The sequence below is a fragment of the Aegilops tauschii genome, chromosome 5 (genome assembly GCF_002575655.3).
Source record: "Aegilops tauschii subsp. strangulata cultivar AL8/78 chromosome 5, Aet v6.0, whole genome shotgun sequence".
NCBI lineage: Eukaryota > Viridiplantae > Streptophyta > Magnoliopsida > Poales > Poaceae > Aegilops > Aegilops tauschii.
Window position 1 is genome coordinate 223,992,255 of NC_053039.3, and position 11,911 is coordinate 224,004,165.

At 44.9% G+C, this 11,911-nt stretch overlaps 1 protein-coding gene across 1 annotated transcript; it reads right to left on the reverse strand.

Annotated features, from left to right (window-relative positions):
* Nucleotides 1–1,737: 1,737 nt before the first annotated feature.
* On the reverse strand, nt 1,738–4,282 carry LOC109757713 (uncharacterized). Its single transcript, XM_020316541.1, has 3 exons — nt 3,221–4,282; nt 2,639–3,174; nt 1,738–1,780 (listed from the first exon to the last, which is right to left on the reverse strand). Exons 1-3 carry the CDS (start codon nt 4,280–4,282, stop codon nt 1,738–1,740), a joined length of 1,641 nt encoding a protein of 546 aa, XP_020172130.1.
* Nucleotides 4,283–11,911: the final 7,629 nt, after the last annotated feature.

Here is an 11,911-nt window from a genome sequence, read left to right on the forward strand (position 1 = left end):
CACCGGGGGTGTGCCTCAAAGCCAGGGGCGGGCCAAGAGAGGCGCGCGAGCGTCCTAGGAGAGGCGTCAAGGAGCCCTGATACGTCTCCAACGTATCTATAATTTTTGATTGTTCCATGCTATTATATTATTTGTTTTGGATGTTTATGGGCTTTATTAAACACTTTTATATTACTTTTGGGACTAAGCTATTGACCAGAGCCCAGTGCTAGTTCCTGTTTTTTCCCTTGTTTCAGTGTTTCGAAGAAAAGGAATATCAAACGAAGTCGAAACGGAATGAAACCTTCTGGAGAAGTTATTTTTGGAAGGAAAGCCATCCGATAGACTTGGAGTGCACGTCAGGAAAGAAACGAGGGAGGCACGAGGTAGGGGGGCGTGCCCACCCCCCTGGGCGCGCCCTCCACCCTCGTGGGCCCCTCGTGGCTCCCCTGACGTACTTCTTTCACCTATATATACCAATATACCCTAAAAACTTTGGGGAACAGAATAGATCGGGAGTTCTGCCACCGCAAGCCTTTGTAGCCACCAAAAACCAATCGGGACCCTGTTCCGGCACCCTGCCGGAGGGGGGATCCCTCACCAGTGGCCATCTTCATCATCCCGGCGCTCTCCATGACGAGGAGGGAGTAGTTCACCCTCGGGGCTGAGGGTATGTACCAGTAGCTATGTGTTTGATCTCTCTCTCTCTCGTGTTCTTGATTTGGTACGATCTTGATGTATCGCGAGCTTTGCTATTATAGTTGGATCTTATGTTTCTTCTCCCCCTCTGCTCTCTTGTAATGGATTGAGTTTCCCCTTTGAAGTTATCTTATCGATTGATTCTTTAATGATTTGAGAACACTTGATGTATGTCTTGCCGTGCGTATCTGTGGTGACAATGGGATATCACGTGATTCACTTGATGTATGTTTTGGTGATCAACTTGCGGGTTCCGCCCATGAACCTATGCATAGGGGTAGACACACGTTTTCGTCTTGATTCTCCGGTAGAAACTTTGGGGCACTCTTTGAGGTTCTATGTGTTGGTTGAATAGATGAATCTGAGATTGTGTGATGCATATCGTATAATCATACCCACGGATACTTGAGAAGACAATGGAGTATCTAGGTGAAATTAGGGTTTTGGTTGATTTGTGTCTTAAGGTGTTATTCTAGTATGAACTCTAGGGCTGTTTGTGACACTTATAGGAATAGCCCAACGGATTGATTGGAAAGAATAACTTTGAGGTGGTTTCGTACCCTACCATAATCTCTTCGTTTGTTCTCCGCTATTAGTGACTTTGGAGTGACTCTTTGTTGCATATTGAGGGATAGTTATATGATCCAACTATGTTATTATTGTTGAGAGAACTTGCACTAGTGAAAGTATGAACCCTAGGCCTTGTTTCCTACCATTGCAATACCGTTTACGCTCACTTTTATCGCTTGCTACCTTGCTGTTTTTATATTTTCAGTTTACAAAAACCTATATCTACCATCCATATTGCACTTGTATCACCATCTCTTCACCGAACTAGTGCACCTATACAATTTACCATTGTATTGGGTGTGTTGGGGACACAAGAGACTCTTTGTTATTTGGTTGCAGGGTTGCTTGAGAGAGACCATCTTCATCCTACGCCTCCCACGGATTGATAAACCTTAGGTCATCCACTTGAGGGAAATTTGCTACTGTCCTACAAACCTCTGCACTTGGAGGCCCAACAACATCTACAAGAAGAAGGTTGCGTAGTAGACATCAAGCCTGCATCACCGGTGGCGGGAGGAACAGCCGGGGGTACCTGCTGAAACGGAAACACATGCTCATCAAAGTAAACATGCGGGGAAGTGAACACACGGTGGGAGACGGGATCGTAGCACCGATATCCCTTGGAGTTGGAGGGGTAGCCGATGAAGATGCAAGCAACAGAACGAGGTGTGAGTTTGTGAGGAGCGGAGTCGGCAGTGCTAGGATAGCAAAGGCACCCAAAAATACACAAGCCATCATAAGATGGGGGTGTACCGAAGAGAAGATGGTGAGGTGCATAGTTCCACCGTGGGCGACAGGGGCGGAGGTTAAGAAGAGTGAAGCAGTAGCAAGTGCGTCCGGCCAGAAACGAGGCGGCACATTAGCATGGAACAGGAGCGTGCGAACACAGTCGTTCAGAGTGCGAAGGATGCGTTCGGCTCGACCGTTCTATTGTGAAGTATACGGGCATGTGAGACAAGAAATGGTGCCGTGGTGCGACAGAAAAGTGCGGAAAGCAAGGTTGTCAAACTCTTTTCCATTGTCAGTCTGAAGAGCATGGATGGGACGCCCAAACTGCGTGCTGACATAGGAGTAAAAATCCGTCAAAGTGGAGAGTGCATCCGACTTTCGTCGTAAAGGAAACGTCCGCACATAGTGAGAGTAATCATCAAGGATAACCAGATAATATAAATAGCCCGATTTACTAGGAACCAGAGAGGTCCACACATCGCTATGAATCAAATGAAAAGGAAAAGAAGCTATGGCGGTAGAGTTATTAAACAGGAGGCGAACATGTTTGCCGACACGACAGGCATGACAGGCATGACCCTCTATCTTATTACAACTGAAACTAAAACTCCTAAGAATATGACGAAGTGTGACGGGGTTGGGATGACCCAGACGAGCGTGCCAGAGATCCACGCCGGCGGAGAGAGCAACCGGTGTAGTGGTGGAGATGGACGACGGATGCACCAGATAGAGCTCGTCGAGGCTGTCACATCGGTGAAGTACCATCCTGGTTCGAGCGTCCTTGACACAAAAACCAAGCTCATCAAATTCAACAGTAACAGGATTTTCACGAGTTAAACAACGAACAGAAACAAGGTTCTTAATGAGATGAGGTGACACAAGTATGTTAGACAAAGTAGTAGGCATGGAATTAGAAGGAAAAGAAGTGTGCCCGACATGTGTAATAGGGAGTGTGGAACCGTCGCCGACAATGATGCGGCGGTCGGTGGTGACGGGAATGAAGGAGGCAAGATTACCAGGATGAGCAAACATGTGAGCCGTAGCCCCGATGTCCATGTACCAATCACCGCCGCTAGTGTAGTTGTTCGGAGTAGGCGCGGTGTGCAGCGCGGCGAGGAGCGCCGGATCCCAAGGCGCCGGCGGCAGGGCCGGCGAGGGCGGCGGCAGGGCCGCAGGGAGACCATAGGCGCCGCTCAGCTGCGACAGTGGGTATCCTCCGTACGACTGCGGAGCCGCGTAGTACGCTTGATGCGCCGGCGGGCGCGACACGGGAAGGGTCGGTGTAGGAGCCCGTGGAACCAGCAAGGTGTAGGCATGAACAACACCGATCCACGGGTTGTAGCCGGAGGCCCACGAAGGGGGCATTTGGAACTGCTGCGCCTGCTGCTGCTACTGACGGGGCTAGCCGGCGCCCTGCGGCTATTGCTGCTGCTGACCGCCGCGGCGCGCCCCACCGGCCCCCGCGGCGCCGTTCGGCGGGAGGGGCGGGCGGACCATAGGGCAGCCGCAGCAGCCCCGGCTGCTGGGGCGCCGGGTACGGCGGCGACGCCGGGAAGGATGCCGGGTGGCGCGGCGGCGGGGGCGCGGCTGGAGGCGCCGAGGGCCCACCGCGGGTGGTGCCAGTGGCGAGGACGGTGTGGATGGCCCGCGCCTTCACCTGCTTCATCCGCCGCTCCTCCAAGCGGAGGTACGCAACGAACTTGGCGAAGGACGGGTTGGGGATGAGGCTGAGGTTCGCCGCGGCGTTGCCGAAGTCCTCGTTGAGCCCGGTGGTGAGCGTGCTAAGGAGGAGGTCATCATTGATCTTCGCGCCAATATTGCGGAACTTGTCAGCGAGAGTCTTTAGGCGGCGATAATAGTCGTCGATGGAGGTGTTGTCCTGGTGACACCCAAAAAACTCTTGCTGCAAAAAAATGCGACGCTGGAGCTGGTTGCCGGTGAAGAGCCCGTTCAGCTTGGTCCACACGGCGCAGACATCGTCACCGTCTGCCACGACCGTCTGGAAGAGGTCCGGCGAGATGGTGAGGAAGAACCAGCGGATGATCGTGGTGTCGATGGTGGACCAGTCATGGAACTCAGGGACGAGGCTGGAGTCGACGGTGCTGTCCACGTGGTCGATGAGGTGATACTCCCAGAACACGAGGGAAAAATATGTCTTCCACGTGTAGTAGGAGGAGTCCGTTTGCGAGAGATGAACCGGCACCCGCTCGAAGATGTTGAGGTTGCGGATGTCGTTGACGTCGGAGGGGTTGGCGTCGGCGAACGGGTTGGAGTTGGTGGACGCGGAGGAGGTGACAGACAACATAGCAAGGACGGAACAGTGAGGGCGGCACGGACTTCTCGGGTGAGGATTTTGGGCGATGCAGCAGCGGCTGGGCTACGCGGGGCTGGCGACTAGCAATGCGACAGCGGGACGAGCGACGCTGGAGTTGACGCGGCGCGGGGCTGGAGTTACACGAGGCGGGAGTTGTCGCGGCGCAGGGCTGGCGTTGACGTGGCGCGAGGCTGTCAACTGGATAGGACGCGGCGCTGGGGTGGCAAGATGGGACACAGTGCGAGCGTGCGCGCAGTAGCAGGCGCGGGCGACTCGAGGCGTGCAGGAGAGAGCAGCAGCTGGCGACGCGGGAGAGAGCAGCGGGGCATTGCGGGGTTGGCAGGCGCGGGCGATGGGATCGATCGGCAAGTCGGGGCGACTCGAGGCGTGCGGGAGAGAGCAGCGGCTGGCGCGGGGATCGTGCGGGCGGCGGCAGGTGGGATGCAGCGGTGGCGGCGGCGCGGAGGAGGTGTGCGGCGATGGCGGCAGCGGAAGACTGGGATAAAACCTAAAAACTGATACCATGTAAGATAACACGATGTATTGCTCCTCGTGCATAGGCACGTATATATGATGTACAAAGATGGGCCACATACCTCAATTATACAAGAAACTAGGAGGTGGACCCAGTACATAATATGCACAAAACGCATATACTCAACACCCTTGAAGCATCTGATTAATCTATCGGCAACTCGGTATTATTTTTTCCCGCAAAAAAAAACTCACTATTGTTTTCAACTTGGACCATCATTGATGTCTTCTTTTTCTTTCCTGTGGGAATTTTGCACGAGGTGTTTAGGTTGATTATGTGCATAAAATCTCCGTAGTACGAATTTTATTGGAAAAATATGTTAAATGTTAATACTAATATAACAAGGATTCCGTAGGGATCACCTAATCTAATTCTCTGAACTAAATAACCATTAGTTTTATTTATTTTTGGAAAACTTTCGATCTATTTTCATCAACTGTAAGATAATAGAAAGAACACCAGAAGTAAAAATTACATCCACGTCCGTAGACCACCTAGCGACGACTACAATGACTGGAGTAAGCCGAAGGCGCGTCGCTGATACGTCTCCAACGTATCTATAATTTTTGATTGTTCCATGCTATTATATTATCTGTTTTGGATGTTTTATATGCATTAAAATGCTATTTTATATTATTTTTGGGACTAACCTATTAACCTAGAGCCCAGTGCCAGTTTCTGTTTTTTTCTTGTATTAGAGTTTTGCAGAAAAGTAATACCAGCCGGAATAAAACTATCGCGATGATTTTTCTTGGACCAAAAGACATCCACAGGACTTGGAGTGCAAGTCAGAGAAGCCACGAGGCGACCACAAGGACGGAGGGCGCACCCCCACCCTTGTGGGCCCCTCGTGACTCCACCAATGAGGAGAGCCAAGAAAACAATGTTCCACCGCCGCAACCTTCTGTGCCCGTGAGATCCCATCTAGGGGCCTTTTCCGGCGTCCTGCTGGAGGGGGATTCGATCACGGAGGGCTTCTACATCAACACCATTGCCCTTCCGATGAAGCGTGAGTAGTTTACCACAGACCTACGGGTCGATAGCTAGTAGCTAGATGGCTTCTTCTCTCTCTCTCTCTCTTTGATTCTCAATACCATGTTCTCCTCGATGTACTTGGCGATCTATTCGATGTAATACTTTTTTGCGGTGTGTTTGCCGAGATCCGATGAATTGTGGATTTATGATCAACTTATCTATGAATATCATTTGAATCTCCTCTGAATTCTTAGATGCATGATTTGATATCTTTGTAAGTCTCTTTGAACTATCGATTTGGTTTGGCCAACTAGATTGGTTTTTCTTGAAATGGGATAAGTGCTTAGCTTTGGGTTCAATCTTGCAGTGTCCTTTCCTAATGACAGTAGGGGCAGCAAGGCACGTATTGTATTGTTGCCATCGAGAATAAAAAGATGGGATTTACATCATATTGCTTGAGTTTATTCCTCTACATCATGTCATCTTACTTAATGTGTTACTCTGTTCTTCATGAACTTAATACTCTAGATGCAGGCAGGAGTCGGTCTATGTGTGGAGTAATAGTAGTAGATGCAGGCAGTAGTCGATCTACTTGATACGGACGTGATGCCTATATTCATGATCATTGCGTTAGATATCATCATAACTTTACGCTTTTCTATCAATTGCTCGGCGGTTTTTCACCCACCGTAATATTTTCTATCTTGAGAGAAGCCTCTAGTGAAACCTATGCCCCCGGGTCTATTTTCCATCATATAATCTTCTATTTTCCATCATATAAGTTTCCGATCTACAACATTAGTTTTCTATTAACTTCCTTTGCAATCTTTTACTTTCCGATCTATAAACCAAAAATACCAAAAATATTTACTTTACCATTTATCTATCTCTATTAGATCTCACTTTTGCAATTAACCGTGAAGGGATTGACAACCCCTTTATCGCGTTGGGTGCAAGTTGTTGATTGTTTGTGCAGGTATTCGGTGACTTGTTCGTTGTCTCCTACTGGATTGATACCTTGGTTCTAAAAATTGAGGGAAATACTTACTCTACTTTACTACATCGCCCTTTCCTCTTCAAGAGAAAAACCAACGCAAGCTCAAGAGGTAGCAGGAAGAATTTCGGGCGCCGTTGCCGGGGAGATTTACGCCAAATCAAGACTCGTCTCCCGTCAACTTGCCAATTTCTGGCGCCGTTGCCGGGGAGATCTACGCCAAGTCAAGACATACCAAGTACCCATCATAAACTCTCATCTCTTGCATTACATTATTTGCCATTCGCCTCTCATTTTCCTCTCCCTCACTTCTAAAATGATTTTTGAAAATATTTTCCTTTTCTTCGCCCCTCTTCGGTTCTTCTTTCTACCCCTATGGCCGAATCTAGAAGGGATAAGGGTTTTCTCCCAGGTTTTAATGCTTTGGATGACTCCTCTGTCCTTTATAAGCTCATAAATAATGATGATATGGAAAGACTTGCCGGGGTGGTTAAGGAAGATTTCAATTTTGATGAAGATGATCCCAGATTTTTTTGTTATTTGCTTGATGAATCTTTGGAAGATGCTTGGGATAGGCTGTTGAGGATTCGAGCTAGCTATCTGCCCCAATATCAGATTGAGATATATTTAAAAAGCTTTTATATTGGCCTACCTCCCTCTTTTAAGCAAGTTTTGGATTCTATATTTGAAAATGGTTTTCTTGGAGGGGATGCCATCGACACTTATGAGAAGATGAAAACCATATTTGGGCACCCCAAGGAAAAAGGTGTTGAGTCAACTGCTATTTTGTGTTTCTATCAAAATGAAATAATCAAAGAGATGAAGGCTAGTTTAGATGCAAATTTTCGTAATGTGCTTAATCTTTCTTCTACTATTAATGGACATGTGCTTTCACAAAATAGAAAGATAAATGCCATGGATAAGAAATTTTCTCTTTGCTTCCCAAAAGGGGGAGATGATAATACCTAGATCTATTCGCGTTTTATGCCTAGCTAAGGGCGTTAAACAATAGCGCTTGTTGGGAGGCAACCCAATTTTATTTTTGTTTTTGCTTTTTAGGTTTTGTTTTGCAATAAATATTCATATATCCTCTGGTTAGATATGGTTTTGTGTTTTAATTAGTGTTTGTGCCAAGTAAGACCTTTGGGATAGCTTACGATGATAGTTGATTTGATCTTGCTAAAAAGCAGAAACTTTTGTGCCCAGGAAATTAATTCTCATTTATTACAGAAGCATTATTTTGAGTTGATTCTTTTTGTAGAAGATTGATAAAAAAAATTGCTTAGGTTGTCCTAATTTCTCAGAATTCTTGGAGTTACAAAAGTATTCAAAATATCCACATTGCTTCAGACTGTTCTGTTTTTTACACATTCTGTTTTCTATGTGTTGTTTGCTTATTTTGATGAATCTATGGCTAGTATCGGGGGGTATGAACCATGCAAAAGTTGGAATAAAGTAGATATTACACCAATATAAATAAAGAATGAGTTCACAACTGTTCCAAAAGTGGTGATTTATTTTCTTATAGTAACGGAGCTTATGATATTTTCTGTTGAGTTTTGTGTTGTGAAGTTTTCAAGTTTTGGTAAGGATTTGATGGACTATGGAATAAGGAGTGGAAAGAGCCTAAGCTTGGGGATGCCCAAGGCACCCCAAGGTAACATTCAAGGACAACCAAGAGCCTAAGCTTGGGGATGCACCGGAAGGCATCCCCTCTTTCGTCTTCGTCTATCGGTAACTTTACTTGAGGCTATATTTTTATTCACCACATGATATGTATTTTGCTTGGAGCATCTTGTATGATTTGAGTCTTTGCTTTTTGGTTTGCCACAATCATCCTTTCTGTACACACCTTTTGAGAGAGACACGCATGAATCATGATTTATTAGAATACTCTATGTGCTTCACTTATATCTTTTGAGCTAGGCAATATTGCTCTAGTACTTCACTTATATCTTTTTAGAGCATGGCGGTGGATTTATTTTATAGAAATTCATGAACTTTCATACTTCACTTATATTATTTTGAGAGTCTCTAAACAACATGGTAATTTGCTTTGGTTATAAAATTAGTCCTAATATGATAGGCATCCAAGAGGGATATAATAAAAACTTTCATATAAAGTGCATTGAATACTATGAGAAGTTTGATTCCTTATGATTCTTTTGAGATATGAAGATGGTGATATCAGAGTCATGCTAGTGAGTAGTTGTGAATTTGATAAATACTTGTGTTGAGTTTTGTGAGTCCCGTAGCATGCACGTATGGTGAACTGTTATGTGAAGTCGGAGCATGAGATATTTTTTGATTGTCTTATGAGTGGCGGTCGGGGACGAGCAATGGTCTTTTCCTACCAATCTATCCCCCTAGGAGCATGTGCGTAGTACTTTATTTCGATGACTAATAGATTTTTGAATAAGTATGTGAGTTCTTTATGACTAATGTTCAGTCCATGGATTATACGCACTCTCACCCTTCCACCACTGCTAGCCTCTCTAGTGCCGCGCAACTTTCGCCGGTACCATAAACCCACCATATACCTTCCTCAAAACAGCCACCATACCTACCTATCATGGCATTTCCATAGCCATTCTGAGATATGTTGCCATGCAACTTTCACCGTTCCGTTTATTATGACACGCATCATCATTGTCATATTGCTTTGCATGATCATGTCGTTGACATCGTATTTGTGGCAAAGCCACCGTCCATCATTTTTATACATGTCGCTCTTGATTCATTGCACATCCCGGTACACCGCCGGAGGCATTCACATAGAGTCATATTTTGTTCTAGTATCAAGTTCTAAGTAAATAAAAGTGTGACGATCTTCATTACTAGAGCATTGTCCCATGTGAGGAAATAAAAAGAGAGAGAGAGAGAGAGAGAGAAAAGGCCAAATAAAAAAGGGAAGGCCAAAGAAAAAATAAAAAAGAGAAGAAAAAAAGAGAAAAAAAAAGAAAAAGAGAAAAAAAGAAAAAGAGAGAAGGGACAATGTTACTATCCTTTTGCCACATTTGTGCTTCAAAGTAGCACCATGATCTTCATGATAGAGAGTCTCCTATATTGTCACTTTTCATATACTACTGGGTATTTTTCATTTTCGAACTTGGCTTGTATATTCCAACGATGGGCTTCCTCAAATTGCCCTAGGTCTTCATGAGCAAGCAAGTTGGATGCACACCCACTTAGTTTTTCTTTTGAGTTTCATAAACTTATAGCTCTAGTGCATCCGTTGCATGGCAATCCCTACTCACTCACATTGATATCTATTGATGGGCATCTCCATAGCCCGTTGACACGCCTAGTTGATGTGAGACTATCTCCTTCTTTTTGTCTTCTCCACAAACATATTCTATTCCACCTATAGTGCTATGTCCATGGCTCACGCTCATGTATTGTGTGAAAGTTGAAAAGGTTTGAGAACATCAAAAGTATGAAACAATTGCTTGGCTTGTCATTGGGGTTGTGCATGATTTGAATATTTTGTGTGATGAAGATGGAGCATAGCCAGGGATAAGCTTTCTTTGGCCATATTATTTTGAGAAGACATAATTGCCTTGTTAGTATGATTGAACTATTATTGCTTTTATGTCAATATTAAACTTTTGTTTTGAATCATACAGATCTAAACATTCATGCCACAATAAAGAAAATCACATGGGTAAGTATGTTAGGTAGCATTCCACATCAAAAATTCTATTTTTATCATTTACCTACTCGAGGACGAACATGAATTAAGCTTGGGGATTCTTGATACGTCTCCAACGTATCTATAATTTTTTATTGTCCCATGCTATTATATTATCTGTTTTGGATATTTTATATGCATTAATATGCTATTTTATATTATTTTTGGGACTAACCTATTAACCTAGAGCCCAGTGCCAGTTTCTATTTTTTCCTTGTTTTAGAGTTTCGCAGAAAAGGAATACCAAACAGAGTCCAAACAGAATAAAACTTTTGCAATGATTTTTCTTAGACCAGAAGACATCCAGAGGACTTGGAGTGCAAGTCAGTGAAGCGACGAGGCGGCCACAAGGACGGAGGGCGCGCCCAGGGGGGAGGGCGCGCCCCCACCCTTGTGGACCCCTCGTGACTCCACTGACCTATTTCTTCCGCCTATATATTCTCAAATATTCCAAAACCAATGAAGAGAGCCACGAAAACACTTATCCACCGCCGCAACCTTCTGTACCTGTGAGATCTCATCTAGGGGCCTTTTCTGACGTCCTGCCGGAGGGGGATTCGATCATGGAGGGCTTCTACATCAACACCATTGCCCTTCCGATGAAGCGTGAGTAGTTTACCACAGCCTACGGGTCCATAGCTAGTAGCTAGATGGCTTCTTCTCTCTCTTTGATTCTCAATACCATGTTCTCCTCGATGTTCTTGGAGATCTATTTGATGTAATACTTTTTTTGTGGTGTGTTTGCCGAGATCCGATGAATTCTGGATTTATGATCAGCCTATCTATGAATATTATTTGAATCTCCTCTAAATGCTTATATGCATGATTTGATATCTTTGCAAGTCTTTTCGAACTATCGATTTGGTTTGGCCAACTAGATTGGTTTTTATTGAAATGGGAGAAGTGCTTAGCTTTGGATTCAATCTTGCAGTGTCCTTTCCCAGTGACAATAGGGGCAGCAAGGCACGTATTGTATTGTTTCCATCGAGGATAAAAAGATGGGTTTTGCATAATATTGCTTGGGTTTATTCCTCTACATCTTGTCATCTTACTTAATGCGTTACTCTGTTCTTCATGAACTTAATACTCTAGATGCAGGAAGGAGTCGGTCGATGTGTGGAGTAATAGTAGTAGATGCAGGCAGGAGTAGGTCTACTTGATACGGACGTGATGCCTATATTCATGATCATTGCCTTAGATATCGTCATAACTTTGTGCTTTTGTATCAATTGCTCGACAGTAATTTGTTCACCCACCGTAATATTTTCTATCTTGGGAGAAGCCTCTAGTGAAACCTATGGCCCCTAGGTCTATTTTCCATCATATAATATTCTATTTTCCATCATATAAGTTTCCAATCTACAACATTAGTTTCCTATTTACTTCCTTTGTAATCTTTTACTTTTCGATCTATAAACCAAAAAT